Source organism: Penicillium brevicompactum (genome assembly GCF_028827555.1).
Source record: "Penicillium brevicompactum strain IBT 35665 chromosome Unknown utg000001l_segment0_segment0, whole genome shotgun sequence".
NCBI classification, from domain to species: domain Eukaryota; kingdom Fungi; phylum Ascomycota; class Eurotiomycetes; order Eurotiales; family Aspergillaceae; genus Penicillium; species Penicillium brevicompactum.
The window spans coordinates 5,884,083-5,902,611 of NW_026623203.1; the positions used below are offsets into that span (position 1 = coordinate 5,884,083).

An 18,529-nucleotide genomic window follows, 5' to 3' on the forward strand; every position below is an offset into this window, starting at 1 on the left:
TGTTGACGCAGGACCTAGTCTGCGGAGAACTTGGTGATGCAGCGGTCTCCTGCAGAGAACTTGTTGACGCAGCGGTCTCCTGCGGGTCTCAATTGTCATCACAGCGTCCCCCTGCGGAGTTCACTTGGTAACGCAGCGCCCCCCTGCGAGGATTGTTGTTGACGCAGGACCTAGTCTGCGAAGCACATTTTTACAGTCACAGGGCTCATTGGCTGTGAGGGAGCACATTTTTACAATCACAGGGCTCATTGGCTGTGAGGTAGCGCAAGTCTTACATCGCTGGGCTCGTGGCAGCGACAGCCGTGGCCATGGAGGCTCTCAAACCCGCAGGCAAGAAGGAAACCATGACACATCGGAGTGTGAGGACTGAAGTCCTGATATTTTTGGGCTGGGAATCTGGCCGCTTTTATATCTTTTCGGCTACGTCTCGACCAAGGAACCAGTTGCGCAGATGGTCGCGAGAATCACCGTCTCGTTATTGTCGTTGAAGACATTTGAACAACGTTGAAATGGTGTTAGGAGACTTTGTGGCCTACAGACTCAAGTTTCAACCTGGATCCATGGCGTTCAAAACTTGCGTTGAGTGTGATGAACCACTTTCATCAACTGTTGAAAAGACACCGACACCGCAAGAATATGATTCTCATATCATTGAAATTGCAAATAAATCACTCAATGCGGTGGCAGACTGCTCTGCCCGTTTTGACCATGGTCACTAGCCATGGTCACCGTCTGTTTCATGAGGGTTGAAGTGCTTCAAAAGATGCCGAATGATGGGTTGGACACTGTGGCAGACAGTGACATTCGATTGTACCGGCTGTCGGCCATGGGACGTGTCTCCCACTGATCCCGCTACAATCCACTTTGCCTAGCCTCGCGCGAACTGTACCTTTCTATGTTGCTCGCAACCGACTGATGTTGCCTCCACTGATACTTCTGATACCGGTCAGTACAGACACTTTGGACATATTCCTAAACCCCGGGTATTGGATTTCTCGCTGACGGATAATCAGAAGTCGAGAATATATTTGAAAACCTAGAATGAAAACCCGAGTCCAGTTCTCAGGACAATGAAATGAGTTATTTCATCTACCATGGCTCACAATTTAGACTCTCATGATCGCCACCTCCTCGCAGGATTGCAATGCTACTTATGGTGAGTGTTGATGGTGAGTGTTGATGGTGAGTGTTGATGGTGAGTGTTGATGGTGAGTGTTGATGGTGAGTGTTGATGGTGAGTGTTGATGGTGAGTGTTGATGGTGAGCATAGCTGCAGACCAAAACGAGCGCGATTTCGCTGTAATGCCATTCGGATGCTCCATCCATTTGTGACCGACTTTATCTTTCGACAGTTCCCAGACCTAGCTTCTTCTCTCACTATTCACTAAAATCCCAATGACAAGCTAGCGAGCTTCAATCTCAATTTCCTATTGTGCATACAGCCTGGGGTTTACTCGAAAATTTGAGCCATTCCTGCTCCATCTCCTGCTTCTTGCAAACTTTACTCAAGGATTTTGCCCTTGCCAATCGTTGTTCTTTTTTAACCCAAAAACCTTTTCCAAATGACACCACCGGACAATTCGTCTACCGAGAGCCGCATGCACACCCTGTTTGCGGACTTCCAAAAATCAATTGAGACTTCCGACAGAGCCAGAGTCTCTGCAGAGCCCAGAGTGCCATCTCAGAAGATACCTCGCTCGATACTTAAGAACCGTGATCGCACCTCGTTCCGCTGAGATAGACCCGAACATGGATTACTCAAAAGAGTGCGACTCGAGCCAGCTTCAGGAGTCCCGTTGAAGAAATCCGTGCTATCCGGCGCGCACACGCCGGAGAAGTCCATAGCTAGCTGGTCAGTTTTCTTTCTCGTTGCCCCCTCTCCCATCATCAGCACCCCTGTCCTCTTGCTAATTCATTACGCAGGCCGAGCAGGCGAAAAAGGTGTGTCACTTAACAATCATCAATGCTCACTTCAAACGCGACAGCTTGTTGGCGGTAGGACTGATACGTACAAGCAATAGGTCACTTCGCGGAAAAGTTAAACTACACGAACGACAAAGTCGTCGCAACGGAGGAAAGTCCCCTCAAAGCATGGAGAACAAAGAGGATATTGAAGCCCTCGGAAAGAAAGTCAAGAGCTTCAAAAGGGAATTGGAAACCATGCGATCCTGCAGAACGGATGCTCGCAGCAGCGAACAAGACAGATAGTTCGACCATGATCACACAGATATCTGTGAGGCCCCACCCGAAGTGGGTACGTCCAGTTACCGCCGTTCAATTCCCTGCTTTCCATCTTCGGGATCGCCCTTGCAATCCAGCCAAGATGCCTGCGAGAAGACCGCAAGTAGCGACTTTACTACGTCTGCACTCAGCTCGTCGCCGGCTTGATCGTTCTCGCCTTGGAGGGCTATCTTGCCTTGTTCACAGTTTTCAGGCATCATTCGGGTTATTTGACAGTGAGGGTTATTTTCCGTACTACAAGATTATGTATTATGGAGCCGTTGGCCAGGCGGCTTTCGGAGTTTTGTCGGTCATTATGTCTCTCGTGCCTTTTGCCATGTGCGCCTTACGCGGACACTAGCAGAGTGCGCACACGGACCTATGAAGCAGGCACAGAGGGTTCCATCGACCTCCTAAAGTAGGGGTGAGGAACTAGTCAACTGGTAAAGGAATGGAGTCTACTGCAGAGTTGGTGAGATAATTTACCAATTGAATCTCTTGATTGAAACCAAAGCATGTTCATCGCTTGATCTGGCTAGCCAACCAATCGTGGCCAATATTGGAGCAGTATGCTGGGTGGCTTGATGTAGCAAGCAGGTGATGGTTGACGACCTGCTGTGCGTAAATAACCCTCAACCTTGGTGGCCGCCAAGATTTCAAAAGCCGACCGGAGAAATGAGCTGCCCAAGGATCACAAAGCCCCAGATAATCGTACGTAGCTTGCAGAATCTCCATTCCCATCCTCACAAAATCAGTCACACGCCTGTTGACAGTTCTATCGGCCCTGGGGATGCATATCTTGGCCCTAGGAGCTCTCTTGCTCCCAGGGGCTTTAGTGCTGTTTTTGGGGCAAGAAAGCAGCTTCTAGGAGCCATGTAGCCCCCAGGAAACCCGACGTAGCTTCTGGGGCCTAGTACTTTCACCTCCTGGAACCTCAAGTGCGGCTCCTGGGGCTATGGCTAAGTCTTTCCGGGGGTAACGAATCACGCAGATTTATGCGCAGGTCTGGTGAAGGTTTTCTGTGAGGGCTTTTGGCGACCTCAGAAGGCAAAATACTGACTCTGGGATCCTGAAGCAGGGCCCCAGGAGCGCGACAACTTCCAGATCCAGCCAACTTGTTCCAAACCCAGTTCATATTTCATCAGGATCGTATCGTAGAGATCCCAGGGTAGAACTCAAATTCCTGGAAACAGGAAATGGCCCCAGGAGCTAAAGACAGGTTCCCAGAGAACAAACGGCTCCTAGGATTGCGTTTGGCGTTTCTAGTATCAATGCAATAGTTTCCAGAGTCAGATTTACAATGATTGTTGACTAATATAGATGGGCTGGTTTTGCTACGTCGTGAGGCGGTACGGATACAGTAGAAAAAGCGTCTGATTGTGCTCTTTATCAACACTTACGGCCCGCCTCTACCCTCCCCTACATCGACGCTTCAGGAGAGCCCCACACGATCAAATTTCTAGAGCATGATACGGCGATAGAATTGAAGCCGGATGCCCATATCTCAATTGTTTTGTGGAATAAAATGTATAACTTCGAGCCAAACACGCAGTTTAATGGCAGGGTGTTAGACAGATACGAATGGAATCTTTGGGACGAGGTTGACTGTGCTTTCAAGCTCCCCTTTCAACGTAGCATATGATTAGATATATAACTCTCAGTCAAATCAGGTCTTCCCGCATTTGCTCTTTAGATCAAATCTTGGAAATCCTTGCGACGCCTCCCATTGTGTACCTCTCGGGGAAATAAATGGACGCATAAATCTTTTCTACCTATTCCTGTTGTCAACTACTGGTATCAGTACGTGTTTGATGATCGGGATAGTAATTTCACGCCATCGGACTTTCAACTACGAATCCTTACTTCAGTATAAACCATGTCACAAAACGCTGGAGACTTTCATTCTTATATCCTAAAGGAAGCAAAGCACATATAATCAGACAAAACCAGATCAGAATCGGAAAGACAACAAAGCAAAACGAAAAAAAAAAAAACTATCAATCAATTCTATATCGTATCCAACAAGGCAATTGGTTGCCGCGGATTTGATTTTCTCTCAGAGTTCTTCTTCAGCCTCTTCATCGCCCATGAGCAGCCTCTCCTCTTTGTAATGATCATAATGAGCCAACGCCTTTCTGTATTTCTCTTCTCTCTCGTCTTTGGTGAAAGTGTTCCACTTTTCCAACTTTTCCACATTCGCCATGTAGGTGTGAATGTTGAATTTCTGAGGTGCCTTTTTCTTGTTTTGGCTGCCCCCGCTGCTTTCATTCTGGGTGGCATTCGGTGCAGGCGCATCCTCAATGGAGGAGCGGGGTTCCTCCTCTGGCTCTTGTTTGATACCTGTGACCGGATTGGTACCTGAGATGCTGGAATGGCTCTTGGGGGCCGACGAAAGGGGCTTCAGCAGGACCGAGGATGATTCGTACCGATGCGGCGAGTCAGATCTTTCTCGCTTGATTTTCTTGTCCTCGAACATAGCTAAAGGACATGGCGTAAGTGGGCGATGAGCTGATTTACCCTCACTATTGATCGCCTCGAGGTGTAGAGTCTCCTGCGCGTCCCAGGCTGCGTGGATTACCAAGCTGGCCAGTTTCGGGCCCATCAATCGGATCACATCCGATCTCGTTGTCCAGTTGCATTCTTCACCTAACAAGGCCTGGTGCTCTTTTTTGATATCCATCCATTCGATCTTGATCCATGTATGTGGGCTCCTGAGGCTGTTCCCCGTTTCATCAATGGCGATGCCTCTAACCCCAACAATATTATCTTTTGTATATTGCCAATGTTGATCCCCGTTTTCGGCTTCGTATCTGAGCTTGGAAATCCGATTGTTGGCGAATGAAAGATTCTTCAAACCCTTTGTGCTATACGCATTTGTCCTTCGATACACGTACTTGGGGGCCTTGATGGGGCCAACTCGAAAAATAAAGAATCGGTTGTTCGATTGGCCACCGAACGCCTCTATGTCGCCTGGTTGGGGATCTTCGTGTCTTTTCTTCTTTGAGTGACGGTGTTCACTTATGCTCATCTGCTGAAAGTCCACAAGTAGTTGCTTGTCGTTGGTTGAATCATCCAAGCCACGTGCGCGTGCTCCCGTGGGACCAGCAGAGACCGACTTGCCGGAGGTTTGGGGTTCAACGTCCGACATGTCCACATCACTCGACGGAGAGTCGTCCGCATGCTGTGTTTCGCTGCGAAAACCTCCTGAAATATCGCCATTTTGGTTTGAATTTGATTGAAGTGGCTGCTCCCTGTCTGGAGATTGTCGGCCGTCCCCGGGTCCCGGTGCAGCAGACACTTTTTCGTCAGCACTCGGACCCTCTCCATTGGTAATCCCTCCGCTTTGTGCCTCGTCAAGGAGCTGTTCCAGCTGCTCTTGGCTATGTTTGGTTGTCCTGGGCTCACCCTTGGACGGTTTCTTCACGCCCGCAGTGCTGGCATTGGAAACCATGGTGTGGATCTTCTATGCAGTCCCCTTGAGAATGGAGCAGGTTGATTGTCGTCTTACTTCTGATGGAAAGGCTTTGAGCTATTTATAAGCAAAAGTCTCCGCGGAGTCCGATCATTTTCCCTCGCTGAAGGAGGAATATTGCGGCGCGCTCCAATTGCCTCAATAATTTCGGTTGTTTATTTAGGAAATAATGATGATATGGGAGGCTTACGATTTAGTGGCGTTGGTATTTATTAAAAAAAGAGCCAGAATCTTGAGACCAGAATTTGTGTCTCAACTTTTCCCTCCTGGTCAGCGGAGAGAGGCCACCGAAATCTGATGGAGCGTTGACAACAAAAAAGACGGAGAAAGACATCAATTTCACCTGCAAAGGTGAAAGAAAAGAATTCTATTCAATCATTAAAAAACCTTTTTTACGATGCCTACACAAATGTAGACCTGAAAACCGCACCTGGCTAAAAGACCCAGTACCACTGTTTGTTAGCTGGCGCTGCCCAGCTGGATGGTCATTATTGCCCTTTTTTTGCCGTCAAAATCTGCACGTGTCTTCATCTTGACGCATGTAAGCAGTAATCGAGAAAATTAATAATTTGCGGATTTTTACTCTTACGGTCTGATCACCCTTTCAGTCCTCAAATTGGCCATAAGCGCATAATTCCGCAGTATGTCTAGCGCATTGAGCTAGCCAGTTTTATTTTTCTAGTAGCAATGGCTTCATAGCATTTTTTCATATACAAAGAACGATATAAAGAACACTTTCACTGAGCCTAGCTTCTCGGGAAGTTGCTCTAACCCTGAAACCAAATGAATGAGAAGGACTTCTATTGCATGCGGGTTGAGCGTGACTAGCGGCAGTACATTGTACTCTGCCGCTTTCGGTATTTATCTACAGGTAGGACCTGCCGAAGGTTTGATCTTGGGGGTTCGCTCCATTCTCCCTGGCAGAGGTCAAGCGTACATGCTAATTTTATCGCTGAAATATTTTGCCCTGTGAGTCAGATAGTGTAGAGGTGACGCAAAGCACCTACGAGACATTAGCGTCTTACAAGACTTGGCGATAAAGCAAAGGCAGCTGAGACAGATGAACTCAGGGAGAGCATGGATCTCATTTCCCCCAGCATGATATCAGAATCAGAGCATCAGAGCAACGCTCCCGAGAACGCCTCCGGTATCGCCCTCAAAGGGCCAACAGGCCCGGAAAATGTGTACTCTGCCGACCCGAGTCGAAAGCGAACCCGGAGGGGTGCGATCGAGCGTCACGCTAGGAAGACCGGCAAGCCTGCAAGCAAGTATAACTGCGACGGCTCAGCCATCAAGGAGTGGAGACCACCGTCTGAAGAGACGGGTATGCCTTGGTTTGAGTCCACTCCGTCTTCCTTGCACATAGAATTTCAGTCTGTACTTCCCCTGTCATCTCGATCGCTATTGAGTATTTCCTTTTCTAAACCCGCACAAGGTCAGATTGCGAGGCTCTCAGCTTTTATGACTGGGCCAAGCCACAGGAACTTGGAAACGTTGTCCGTAGAGATCTCGTCGAGCGATTGAATGTTGCATTTCAAAGTCGATCCGCTGGCACTGAAATCCATGCTTTTGGCTCTTTTACCTCTGGTATCTACCTGCCTACCGCGGATATTGACCTTGTACTATTGTCCGACAATTTCAGATGCACAGGAGTGCGTTCATTTGGCGAGAGAAAAGATAAAATATACGCAATTTCGGGCTTCCTAATAAGTACCAACATTGACAACTTTAGTTGGGCAATCAAGCTCTGTTTAAATACGACTGAGTGTTCTTACAATGCCGCAATCACATAATGCAGCCGAGTCATGTTGGAAATGCGCCTACGGAATGAAAACTCACGACTGTTGCCAGTCAGAAAAATTTGGTTTGTGGTAATTATGTTATTTAAGAGAGCGGGCGACGCCGGTTTAGTGATTTGGCACGGTTTTAGCAAGCTATAGAAATGAACCCACTCATGTCACCATATTTACAATAGAAGAGCCGTCAGCCCTAGGCAATGTCTCGCGGCAAGGTAGCAAGAAGCCAATTGAAAATGTCAAGCCGTCTGCGGATCACGGCCCGGGCTAACGGGCTGACACCTTGATGGTCAGGGACGTTGGTCTGAACCCGCGGAAATTTTGCGAGAAGGCAAAGCAACTGCCAGTTGCAGGTGTTCACTGCGTGCCAGAGGGCCGAACGACCGGAATAATCAAGCGATTCGGCTCGAATGTCTTTGTGCGACAACAGTGAATCAAGTATCCGGTTGCTATTGGGCTGATCACAGCTGTGGATCTTGGCAGCCAGTAGAAGTGCAGTATCGCCGTTGCTGTCTCGAGCATTGATGTTGACATTTTTGTGCTTCAGCAAAATTTCGACCGCCCTCACATCGTCGTAAATCACAGCAAGGTGGAGAAGAGTATGCCCACTCTTATCTGCGATGTTCACGTTGGTATGTGGATCGCAGAGGAGCGATTGCAAGATCTCGTGCTGTCGATATTCCATAGCCACCATGATTGGTCGTTGGTTGTTCCAATCTGGACGGTTGACGCATACAGGGAACCGCCCCATCAGGTATTGGACGAAGCAGCTCTTGCCCTGTATGATGGCCCAGGTGAGTACACTTGGGGCCCGGCAAGGGCACGAGGCGAGCACATGGTCATGTTGTATCTGCAGATTGTCCACCTCCAGCCTGTCTTTTTCTGACATAGACATTGAGGATGTGCAGTTATCAAGGAGTGGAGACCACCGTCTCAAGAGACGGGTACGCCTTGGCTTGAATCTACTCCGTCTTCCTTACAAATCGAATTTCAGTCAGTACTTCCCCTGTCCTTCCGATCGCTATTCTTCTCTAAACCCGCACTAGGCTCGATCGCGAAATTCTCAACTTTTATGACTGGGCCAAGCCACAGGAATTTGAGGACATTGTCCGCAGAGATCTCGTTGAACGATTGAGTATTGCATCCCAGAGTCGATACGCTGGCACTGAAATCCTTGCTTTTGGCTCTTTTGCCTCTGGTATCTACCTGCCTACCGCGGATATTGATCTGGTACTACTGTCCGACAATTTCAGACGCACAGGAGTGCGTTCATTTGGTGAGAGGAAAGGAAAAATATACGCAATTTCGAGCTTCCTGGAAAGTACTAACATTGCTGTTCCCGATTCGATCGAGTGCGTTACCCATGCTCGGGTCCCGATCCTGAAGTTCGTGGACCGGCTTACTGGGCTGCGTGTTGACATGTCCTTTGACAACAACAGTGGGTTGATGGCCAATGAGACTTTTCAAACATGGAAGGAGCAGTTCCCCATAATGCCCGTTATTCTGTCAGTGGTCAAGCAGTTTTTGCTGATCCGTGGCCTCAACGAAGTCCGGACTGGTGGACTGGGAAGCTTCTCCGTCACTTGCTTGGTCACAAGTCTACTCCAGCATCTGCCCAAAAAACATATGCAGCTCAACCCTGGCAGCATTCTCATGGAATTTTTCAATTTCTACGGAAGCAAGTTTCAATACAATCAAGCCGCAATCTGTTTGGATCCTCCGGGTTATTTCAGCAAGGTGTGATAGGTTCAAACGGTCCATTTATGCACTATCTGACTCATGAAACACTACAGAAATCATTTGGAACCCCCGATCGTCTCACTATTGAAGACCCTAATAATACGGACAACGATATCTCTGGCGGCACAAGGGCGATCGACCTGATTCTTCGCACCTTCGCTAGTGCTCATACCACCCTGAAAAGTCGTATGGAACACCTCGCACTCGTCCGAGGCCCGAACAAGAGCATTTTGGGGCCAATCATTGCAGCGAACTTCGAACAATACACTGAACAGCACAATAAACTTCGCCGGGTCTTCATGACAGAAAGCAGATTAGCTGGGCACAGAGTGCCTCCACCACCGCCGTTAGAACCTTATCATGATAGCGGAGTGCATTTCGCTCCCCCGCCGCTGCCCGCCGGGCCGCCGCCTATAAGTCCTCCCCTACCCCCGGTGCAACAACCCATCAATAATGCAAGATCAAGTTCCAAGGGCACGAGGGCCGAGCCAGAAGATATTTCCGATGAATATTCTAACGAAACGAAGCTAGTCAACCCCCGCAAAGGCCAAATAGGACGACAAGCGCGTCGGTGGCGTGCCGCAAGAATGAAATGCCTCAGGCCTGATCTAAAGAATCTCCTCAGCTACCTCACTGTCAATCAGGCTCTTTGGCACGGCGGCTATGCTACCAATGGGGAAATGAAACGTGACTTGAGTTCGAGAGAACGGAGACAAGCCGCGGCCTAAGTGGATCTCCCCTGCACCGGACCTGACGTCCGCAACGACTCTCTCTCTTAGTTTTTGTTTGCGCAATGGCTTGGCTCTTTCTGCGGAGCGAGTCAAGCCCCTATATCGGTCAGGAATAAACAAATATTCTAACCAAAGGCAGTTAGTGAGGCGAGATATCTTCTTAATCGTCGCTATGGCATCAAACCAAATTTTGTGCACCCTCTGGCGCAAGATTTGCGAATACTTTCGGTGCCGAGAGCCGCATCACATTCCCCGAGCGGGAAGTCTCGCATCAAGTATTAGTCTCAATGTGCTTGCATTAGCAGGAAAGCTAATCAATCTTCTTGCACGCTAATTGAACCCATCACCAACGGCGCTACAAGTGATAAATTTCAGTCCTTTGGCATATAGTAGGAGAATGTTTCTCGCCGCCCTTGAAAATTTTCGGCAGGCTCTTAAAGTCGATATTGTTATTTTAGAAAGGCAGACTCGGGCGGAGCATAGATCTCAGCATTCTCGGAAAGCTCTGCCTGCTCTTCCTCGACAGTCCGGATCGGTGAAACTGAGCGCAGCAGTTTCCAGAGGGTCTCGGGAAGTCTCGTTGGCCTTTTCCCGGTGGTACCGCGTATCATGCCCACGCTCTGTTCGAGGTTAGTATGTGCATACTCAGCTTGAAGATTTTACTGTGGACTGACCTCAAAGCTTGTTGTTTCGCTATAAAAGAATTGCTGTCTTCCCGTCACCCTAAGCAAGTAGTTCCATATACGGGCTTTGGTAGCCGGCTCCAAGAGTCTATCGGCTTGTTCAATGTCGCCCACCTGGGGAAAGTTCTGGAGGAGATTGACATAAATCGGGAGTAGAGTTGCTTCGTGCATGTGAACGGCACACTGCCATATTTGCCGCACGTTGTCTGCCACCTCACTGGTGGCGATCAGTCCTTGACGATCACGGCTAAACTTGCCCAGAGCAAAGTTGTAACCAAACTTGAATTGCTGGGCCCCTGAATTAGACATTGGTAGCAGGATCCCATGCAGGAAGAGCCTTCCGTGAAATTGCGAATCGAGAAGCAAGTCTCCTTGGGGTGTCTCTACAATTGAGGAGGGATGGGAGAGCCTGCGGATATCGAGAGTGACCTGCAGCCACTCGAAAAATGTTTCAGATGATATCGGTCGACTTTGACTGGCATGTCCAGGCCCAATCACCACCGTGATGTCTCTTTCGATGTGAAAGCGCAGCTTTGCCATATCATCAGCTGGCTCACGTTGAATGGCAGGACTCCTCTTTCGGGAAGGACTGATGACACATCGGAGAGACTGGTACTTCCCATGCAGACCAAAACTCCACTTAGAGTGGCTTGCAGCCAAGCTCATTTTGTATCCGTCTCGACTCATTATTAGCGCAGCCAGCTTGAGCCCCTCGCCATGGGACCCTGCCAGCTGCTCGTCGTCGTCCTTGGATGTGAACCCCATCACGAGAGACTCGAGGGGAAGTTGCATGCAGGAGTTGGTCAAGATGACTCGGCCGGTCCTTTTCTCGTATTTGATGAACCCCAGAGCTCGCCGATTGCCGTTGCCATTCGAGGCAGTTGGGACTGTGATGGAGAAGTGGTCTTTCTTGTCTTCAAAAAACGGCTTGAAATCCAGTCGATTTAGTTGAAATCTTTCCAGAATAGCATCTTTCCTATTCTGTCTTAGCATTTATCCGAAGAAATAGATGTCACATACCAATTTTGATACAGCTCGCGGAATGCATCTGTAGTGTCCCAACCTTTCACATAAGCAGGTGAAATCCCAACTGGGATAGTATGCTGTGAAGGCTCGGTCAAAACTTCTCCGCTCTGCCGTAATTCACGATCCAACTGCAGATTCGCTTCGTCGCTCGTGCTCGTGCAACCATCTTGATCCATGTGATCGTCATCTGTATGATTGCTCATCGTTGGGTACGCTTTTGGAGCACTGCAGCAGAGTGAATAATAGCTTTTTGTCTCTGGGTCTTGCGTATGCTATTTATACGGCGCCTTTGAATTTTCTTTCGAGACATTCTCCCTGAGATCGTTGACCGTGGGGAACAGAAACAGTAGCATCCTCATTGATGATTTGAAGAGAGAAAGATTAAACTCGGTGTACAGTATTGGAAATTTGAAACTAATCTGGCTTGCGTCCACGACTCACCAGTCCTTGACGAACGACCATACGGTGATGTGGAAATTATTTATACAGTAGTTGGTTGACTTCTTCACATCCGGTCAATTCGAAATTCAACGTTGAATAGCTCATGTGAGCCATGAAGGGCATCCCTCCAGGCTCCGCGTTTATATTAGCGCGCCAACTGTTGAATTGAGTTCAGGCCGAATGTTGAGGTCAGCATGTCCAAAGATAAGGAATACAATCCGTTGGACCTTAACAACCTGCCTGTGGTTTGAGCAATAGTTCGTGAACAAAATCCAGCAGTGGACTGGGATCATCATCGACCGGAAAACCCTTAAGGCATATGATCAGAAGCTTGTCAGCTCGATTTTTTCAAGTTGACGGACCATAACATAGTTGAAGGGATGGGCCTCTTCAAGGTAAGACATACATTACAATACAGTTATAGACTTTGCATTATCCTACATATACAGACGTGTGTGTGTGTGTGTGTGTGTGTGTGTGTGTGTTGCCCTGAAACGAAGGAACGAAGTGAAAGGGGTTACAAACCGCGCGGCTGCGCGAGGCTGAGTTAACGCTGCTTAGAACGCTGCGATTCACACAGCCTACGCCTCCCTATCATTGGTTGTTGGTTGGATTCATGATCACGTGTTCCTTCTCGTCTTTGTTGTGCCTCCTTTGGTGGGACTGGTCTCGAGTGGTCTCTCGGCCTGCCTGTTTCACAAGGAACATCCTAGTATGTTGTCCCAATCAACCCCTTCCTGTCCGCTGTTACAATCATCTGCCAACTTCCGTGTTACCATGTCACCATATTATTGGTTTTCTGCACTCTTCTTCCTATTCGCCCCTTCCTTTCCCTTTATCCTCGCCGTTCTTTCCCCGCGTCCGCCTATCTAATACTTATACCAGTACTTTCCCATGCGCTTATTATCATAATTGTGTGTTGCAGTATAAGGCGAACACTTTTGTCTATTCCCCAGATTCTATCCTGACTACAACCGATGATGAAAATTGCATACTGTCCTCCACGCCTATAATTTGGACCTGTCGGTTGTTTTATCTGCTACAATACCAATCTTCTACAATCTAATCTTCCGGGCAATGAAGAAGATACCGACACGTATTTCATGCACTGTCCCGAGGCTGCCCAGCCAATAGTGACATTTCTCGGTGTCGTTATTGGTCAATTGAAGGGTGGGCCCACTCTTCTCTGCCGGCCGTCTCCAGACCACTGTTTACAACAATTCAACCTGAACCCATGACACCTTGCCTGTCACCGCATACTTCAAAATGGTCAGCGTTGGGCCAACTTTCCGCCACTGAGCATAATCACCCATGTTTTCTTGACCAGTCGTATTTTCGACCTCACAAAAGAAAATCGCCAGTTAGCTGTCGTTACGGATGATATACACTTTCTCCCAACACCAAATAACCTGTCGACGATCGATGGATCGGTAAGGTCTCGTACGTAGCCATGGATTATCACTAAACAGCTGTTCCTCTAAATCCATCCGTCCGCCTTTTATATACATACCAGACTCGGGGGCTTGCTTCTTAGTAAGCTTCTCTTGTAGATCCTATCCAACACGGGCTTAGTGGTAAACTACCACTGACATAACCATTTGCCCGCTACCCCTTCCTCGACTGGTAAGCGGAAGCGCGTGGACCGTTGGTCCCAGAGAGCCGGCTCACAACGCCGACCAAATCGGTTACAAGGTCACAGTAGAATCACTTCCTATGATACACCAGTCCCAGGAATCCCCTGAAGTTACTGCACCTGGGCACCTGGTGACGACGATGAGGAAGCCACGCAAATTACATGGCCAGACACGCCCGACGAAACCAAGCCTCGCCGCGTCCCACCACGCCAGTTCCAGAGAGGCGTTCTCACAGACCACGAAAAAAATTATATGCCGATATACTTACACAAACGAAATACGATAGTTGATTAACAGGTTACTTACTGATTTCTCATTTTTCCAAGATGTTGCTGATATTAGTCAGCTACTTTCTACCTTTTCATTGGTCAATGTTCAATCCAAATTATCAATCAAGCAAATTGATGGCTTTAATTCCCTATTCCTGCCTTTCCTTTTCATCATTTCAGGGCCACAGCGTGCGCAGCGCGCGTCTCCAGTTCATTTACCCTGACCCCTCGCAATGAAGTTGAATCCCAGGTCACGTGATATGTATAGATCTGTAGGAGTGGCTGCCTATTAGGCAGACACTACGCTAGGCAGCAGGGAGATGAGCTGCTGGAACTACAAATAACTAGATCTTCTATAGAGAATATAATCACACTTGTACCTTAATCCAAGGTCCAACTAATGAAGCGATATGCAGGCTACCACGACTGTGTAAATACATGATGATTTATCCACTGAGATTGTACCAAACTTCCTGAACGGTGAACTTTGAGCCTCACCTGGTAAGGCCTGTGATTGTCTCCACTTTAACCTGTGAAAAGGCTGGGGTACTCCGCTACCCCGGGTTGTGGGTCTCTCCAAAGAGACGCGATGGTGGTAATTGATGTGCCGGCGTTGGGAATCGAACCCAAGCCCCGCAGAATGACGAGTGACCAATTCGTCATCCTGCAGGTTGCCTTCGGGGTGCTTACCACTGCACCACCGCTACCGGCCTACATATACAGACAGTAGTAGTAGTAGTAGTAGTAGTAGTAGTAGTAGTAGTAGTAGAATTCATTTACACTGAGCGATATGCAGTATACAACAACTATATATCCGAGTATGTACTTTTAGAATGATCCACTTTCTGACAGGAACTTAGAGCCTCGTCACGGCCTACCCTGGCCCATTGCCGCTCCCGCTGTTAGGCTGCCCTTGTGGCGCACGACTGCGAAACCTCTTGTGACGCCTCGGCGAAGTCCAATACGGCCTGAACCGTCTTCGCCCTCGAGACGGTGTCTGGATTACCTCTCTCACCTTCGGTTGAGCCTCCCAGCAGGCTCGACACGCTGTTCAACGCGTCCCCAACACTTCTTCTTAGTTCTATCCGCAAGTCTCGTAGCTTTGGACATTCCAGCAACACGTGGCTGACCGTCTCCTGCGCGCCGCGCTCGCATCGATCATTGTCCCGGAAGCCAAATTTCTTGGCGTACGTGGATAACCAGTTATGGCCTGTGCGCAGCTGAGTGAGCAGGTATGCTCGGTTCCTGGGCAAGCTTCCGTACATTTTCCTGGTGTACCTCGCTGGTAGCGCGCCGTCCACCTTCCGTAGGTGCGCGCCTTTCGTGCTTGACTTCCACTCCTGCTCCCACTGGACATGGATCTTGCTGCGGAGAAAGGCGTTCTCTCTCGTCAGCAGCGGCCGGAAAGGATGGGTTTTGCCCGGTTGCGCGGCTTCTTTGGCGAGTCGATCCGCGGCCTCGTTCCCGACAATTTCACAATGGCCCGGTACCCACTGGAGACGGAGGGCAATATGCCCTGCTTGAACCTCGGTGGCTGCTTGGAGGATTGCATGGATGATTCGTTGCCCCGATCTGTTTCTCACGGTCTGGATTGCCTGCAAAGCGGATCTGCTGTCATAAAGGATTGTTGCTGTTGTGTGCATATGGTCTCCGACGCTTGCCCGTTGGTGAGCCAACTTGAATACTGTGCTGACTGCGTAGAAGATGCCTATGAGCTCCGCTACGTGAACCGACCACCGTTCCATCGACCCCACTTGCACCTGTTGGGATTCCGTCACCTCGTCATTGTCGTTCAGGGCCACGATGGCTTCAGAATACAGGATGGATCGAAATCAGTTTCACCACTTGCACAGAGATTCTTTCTCCAACCCTGTCCCCAAACACGCTATGCCCGTTACGATTACTCTACCCATGAGCCTGTTTCTTGGCAGTATTCCATTACAGCAGTAAATAACAGCTTAAAAATAGCTTTCGTATTATACCCGTAAGGTTTCCGGGTGTTCTAGAACATTGGACCAGCAAATAAGCCAAACAGACCGAGACCTGCTAGTTTGGAAATGTGGCACGAACCTGAACTCCCATTCTGCCAGGCACTTGCCATCTAGAGTGATTACTACGAATGAGCGAGTTGTATTGAGATACAGCGATTTTCGAAAACATATTACCCCTCAGACACTCGCACTTTGTTTCTCAGCCGGTACCCGAGGCAACGCTAGGCCATATACAGCTAGCTCGTGAATTAAACTGTTCTATAAGTGGACAATATCCTATCACTTGACTCAATAAGGGTTTAGCGTGTTTCGGGTACGAGCCGACAAACAAAGTGTGAGTGTCTGAGGGGTAATCTGTTTTCGAAAATCGCTGTAGTGCTAGTGAGTGGGGTTTACAGTAGTATTCGAAATCAGCTATACCTCTGCACTCTTGTGACTTAATTCCCGGAAAATAAATCCGAGGGTGGTGAATTCTGATTGGATAGATGATGACCACACCGCTCTGCAGACCGCTTGCTAGAATGGTAAGTGTATCTTACAATACAGTAGCAAGACACCCGAAGGTACATACATCTTACGCGAAAGTGCGATATGCATGGCGCCCCCCACTCGATCGTGGCAAGAACTAGGCTTCCCCTCCCACTCACGCACCACGCGTCTGTCTTTGAGTAAAATCACTCAATATCATTTCAACGACCATGACTCCTACGATCCCTACACTTCGAAGCTTCATCTGATCTGTGACATGGTAGACAGCCAGTGTTTTACCACGTCTCAGATGACCGAGGAAGCTAAATAAACCAAGCTCACGATTATCAACATTCGGCCAAATTGAAATTATCTATGAATGCCCAAATTCGCTGAAAAAGGCTGCACACCTGGAAGTTGACAGCCCTTTGCAACCACGTGGCCGAGAATCCTGGTTTAATCTCGATGAGATGGCTGTCTTTGTGAGATGAGTTTAAAATCATGATTACGGCCCCCAGCACCAGAAGTACCCTTATAGCGACAGGTCAGCCAAAAGAGCAGAACGGAGACTTGAGAGTCTATTACCTACATACTTCGCTGACAGTGGTATCACCTAGTATTTGTTGATGAAAATGTTACTGCATTGTGGTTGTATTGGTGAAGTGCACAGCTATCAGTCGAGGGCTTGTATTAGGAGGTGTTCAAGCGGGCTCACTGTTTCATGATAGAAGTCCACACTTTCATCCCACGCGCTCAAACCACAGAATTGCGTATTTGTGAAACGAAACAATTGAATCACTTTATTATTGATGGTGAATAGGCAAATTTAAAATTCCAAGCTGTATTGCAGTCTCTGTCAGGCAATAAGAAACATTATTAGGCCAAATTTTCATGAGTCGCACTGAATTCAAACGGTGCCACCATCCTTTTCGCTTTCTTGTGCTTTGCTGAAATCCCTCGGTTCCAGCTCTCCCATTCCAGAATTTCTTCCTCTGCCCGCTTGAGCAAGCAAGCTTGATTTTCAGTATGCTGCTCTAGCCTGAAAACATTCATTTCCAGCTCATCAATGAGACATTCCAAAGATTGAGTCGATGTTCCACTTGTCGATATCCTCCGGGCGAGTTTGCAGGTGACATCAACCATAAAATCACCCCCTTCTGCTATCAAGGCTCTCATACTCTCCTCTGATAGCGTGGTGTATTTCAGGGCTACATATTGAGAAAGTAGTTCCCGAGCTGGATTATTCGGTTTCGATTTTGGGGTCGCGCCGTAAATGAGACGGATGGCATCTGAAAGACCCAGGAAGAATGGATCCGTTGGTGTACCGCATTTGAGAAGAAGCTGCGTCAGGCGCTGTAAAGCCATATTTTCGAGTCTGGAAAACAAAAACTGGTGTGCAAAGCAGTAAACCTTAGCGTGCATAAGAGCGATGTCACCAAGACCCTCATCACAAGCACTAGGTTCCTTCATGAACGCTGCTGCGGCTGTTTGAATAGTCTCTGCTGGCAAACCAGCTTGCAAACACCGACTCAAAGGTGTTAGCGGTCGTTCCGAAAGCGCTTCGTTTAAGGTTTTGGAGTCAGGCATCGATGACCCCGCATTGGTAGAGAGGGAGGCTGCTTGTGCTAAGAGGTATACTCGTTAGCAGAGAACAGAATTAAAAGGGACTATGGAATGTACCCATCTGATCTTCGTCGTTCCTCTCTTCAAATTGTTCACCAACAAAACCTCGATCGCGCACGTCGTAATCCTCAATGTATAGATAGCTCAAAGCGCATTTAACGGTTTCCTCATCGAATTCCGTCCAATCGATAGCCCCACTCGTACCATTCTTTATCCACTGGTCGTTGACACGAGCTTTCAATACCGGTGAGCCGCACGACGAAAGGACTGCAGGATGAACGTAGTAGACAGTTTTCTGAGGGCCAACAATAACCTGGATTGGGCAATCCTTGAACGTACTTCATCAATGTCAGCACAAGAAAGTACAAAGTATAGGGGCGTACCTACCTGGGAAATTGGTGAAAATTTGTACGCGATGCCATTGCTCAACGAATC

The 18,529-nt window shown here is 48.4% G+C and overlaps 6 protein-coding genes across 6 annotated transcripts; 2 read left to right on the forward strand and 4 right to left on the reverse strand.

The window, feature by feature from the left end:
• Positions 1–1,562: 1,562 nt before the first annotated feature.
• N7506_001873 (uncharacterized protein) lies at positions 1,563–2,208 on the forward strand (the record flags this gene model as incomplete). The annotated part of the gene is given in 3 exon segments (XM_056951169.1): positions 1,563–1,726; positions 1,742–1,852; positions 2,022–2,208. 3 exon segments carry the CDS (start codon positions 1,563–1,565, stop codon positions 2,206–2,208), a joined length of 462 nt encoding a protein of 153 aa, XP_056817084.1.
• Positions 2,209–4,276: 2,068 nt separating this feature from the next.
• Positions 4,277–5,671, reverse strand: N7506_001874 (uncharacterized protein; the record flags this gene model as incomplete). Its single annotated transcript, XM_056951170.1, has 1 exon — positions 4,277–5,671. The coding sequence occupies one exon, from the start codon at positions 5,669–5,671 to the stop codon at positions 4,277–4,279; it is 1,395 nt and encodes a 464-aa protein (XP_056817085.1).
• A 2,010-nt stretch (positions 5,672–7,681) lies between these two features.
• N7506_001875 (ankyrin repeat domain-containing protein) lies at positions 7,682–8,182 on the reverse strand (the record flags this gene model as incomplete). Its single annotated transcript, XM_056951171.1, has 1 exon — positions 7,682–8,182. The coding sequence occupies one exon, from the start codon at positions 8,180–8,182 to the stop codon at positions 7,682–7,684; it is 501 nt and encodes a 166-aa protein (XP_056817086.1).
• Positions 8,183–8,388: 206 nt separating this feature from the next.
• N7506_001876 (uncharacterized protein) lies at positions 8,389–9,956 on the forward strand (the record flags this gene model as incomplete). Its single annotated transcript, XM_056951172.1, has 3 exons — positions 8,389–8,432; positions 8,535–9,225; positions 9,282–9,956. The coding sequence occupies 3 exons, from the start codon at positions 8,389–8,391 to the stop codon at positions 9,954–9,956; spliced, it is 1,410 nt and encodes a 469-aa protein (XP_056817087.1).
• Positions 9,957–10,408: 452 nt separating this feature from the next.
• N7506_001877 (uncharacterized protein) lies at positions 10,409–11,871 on the reverse strand (the record flags this gene model as incomplete). The annotated part of the gene is made up of 3 exons (XM_056951173.1): positions 10,409–10,579; positions 10,634–11,618; positions 11,663–11,871. 3 exons carry the CDS (start codon positions 11,869–11,871, stop codon positions 10,409–10,411), a joined length of 1,365 nt encoding a protein of 454 aa, XP_056817088.1.
• A 5,476-nt stretch (positions 11,872–17,347) lies between these two features.
• N7506_001878 (uncharacterized protein) lies at positions 17,348–18,516 on the reverse strand (the record flags this gene model as incomplete). The annotated part of the gene is made up of 3 exons (XM_056951174.1): positions 17,348–18,096; positions 18,152–18,432; positions 18,482–18,516. The coding sequence occupies 3 exons, from the start codon at positions 18,514–18,516 to the stop codon at positions 17,348–17,350; spliced, it is 1,065 nt and encodes a 354-aa protein (XP_056817089.1).
• Positions 18,517–18,529: the final 13 nt, after the last annotated feature.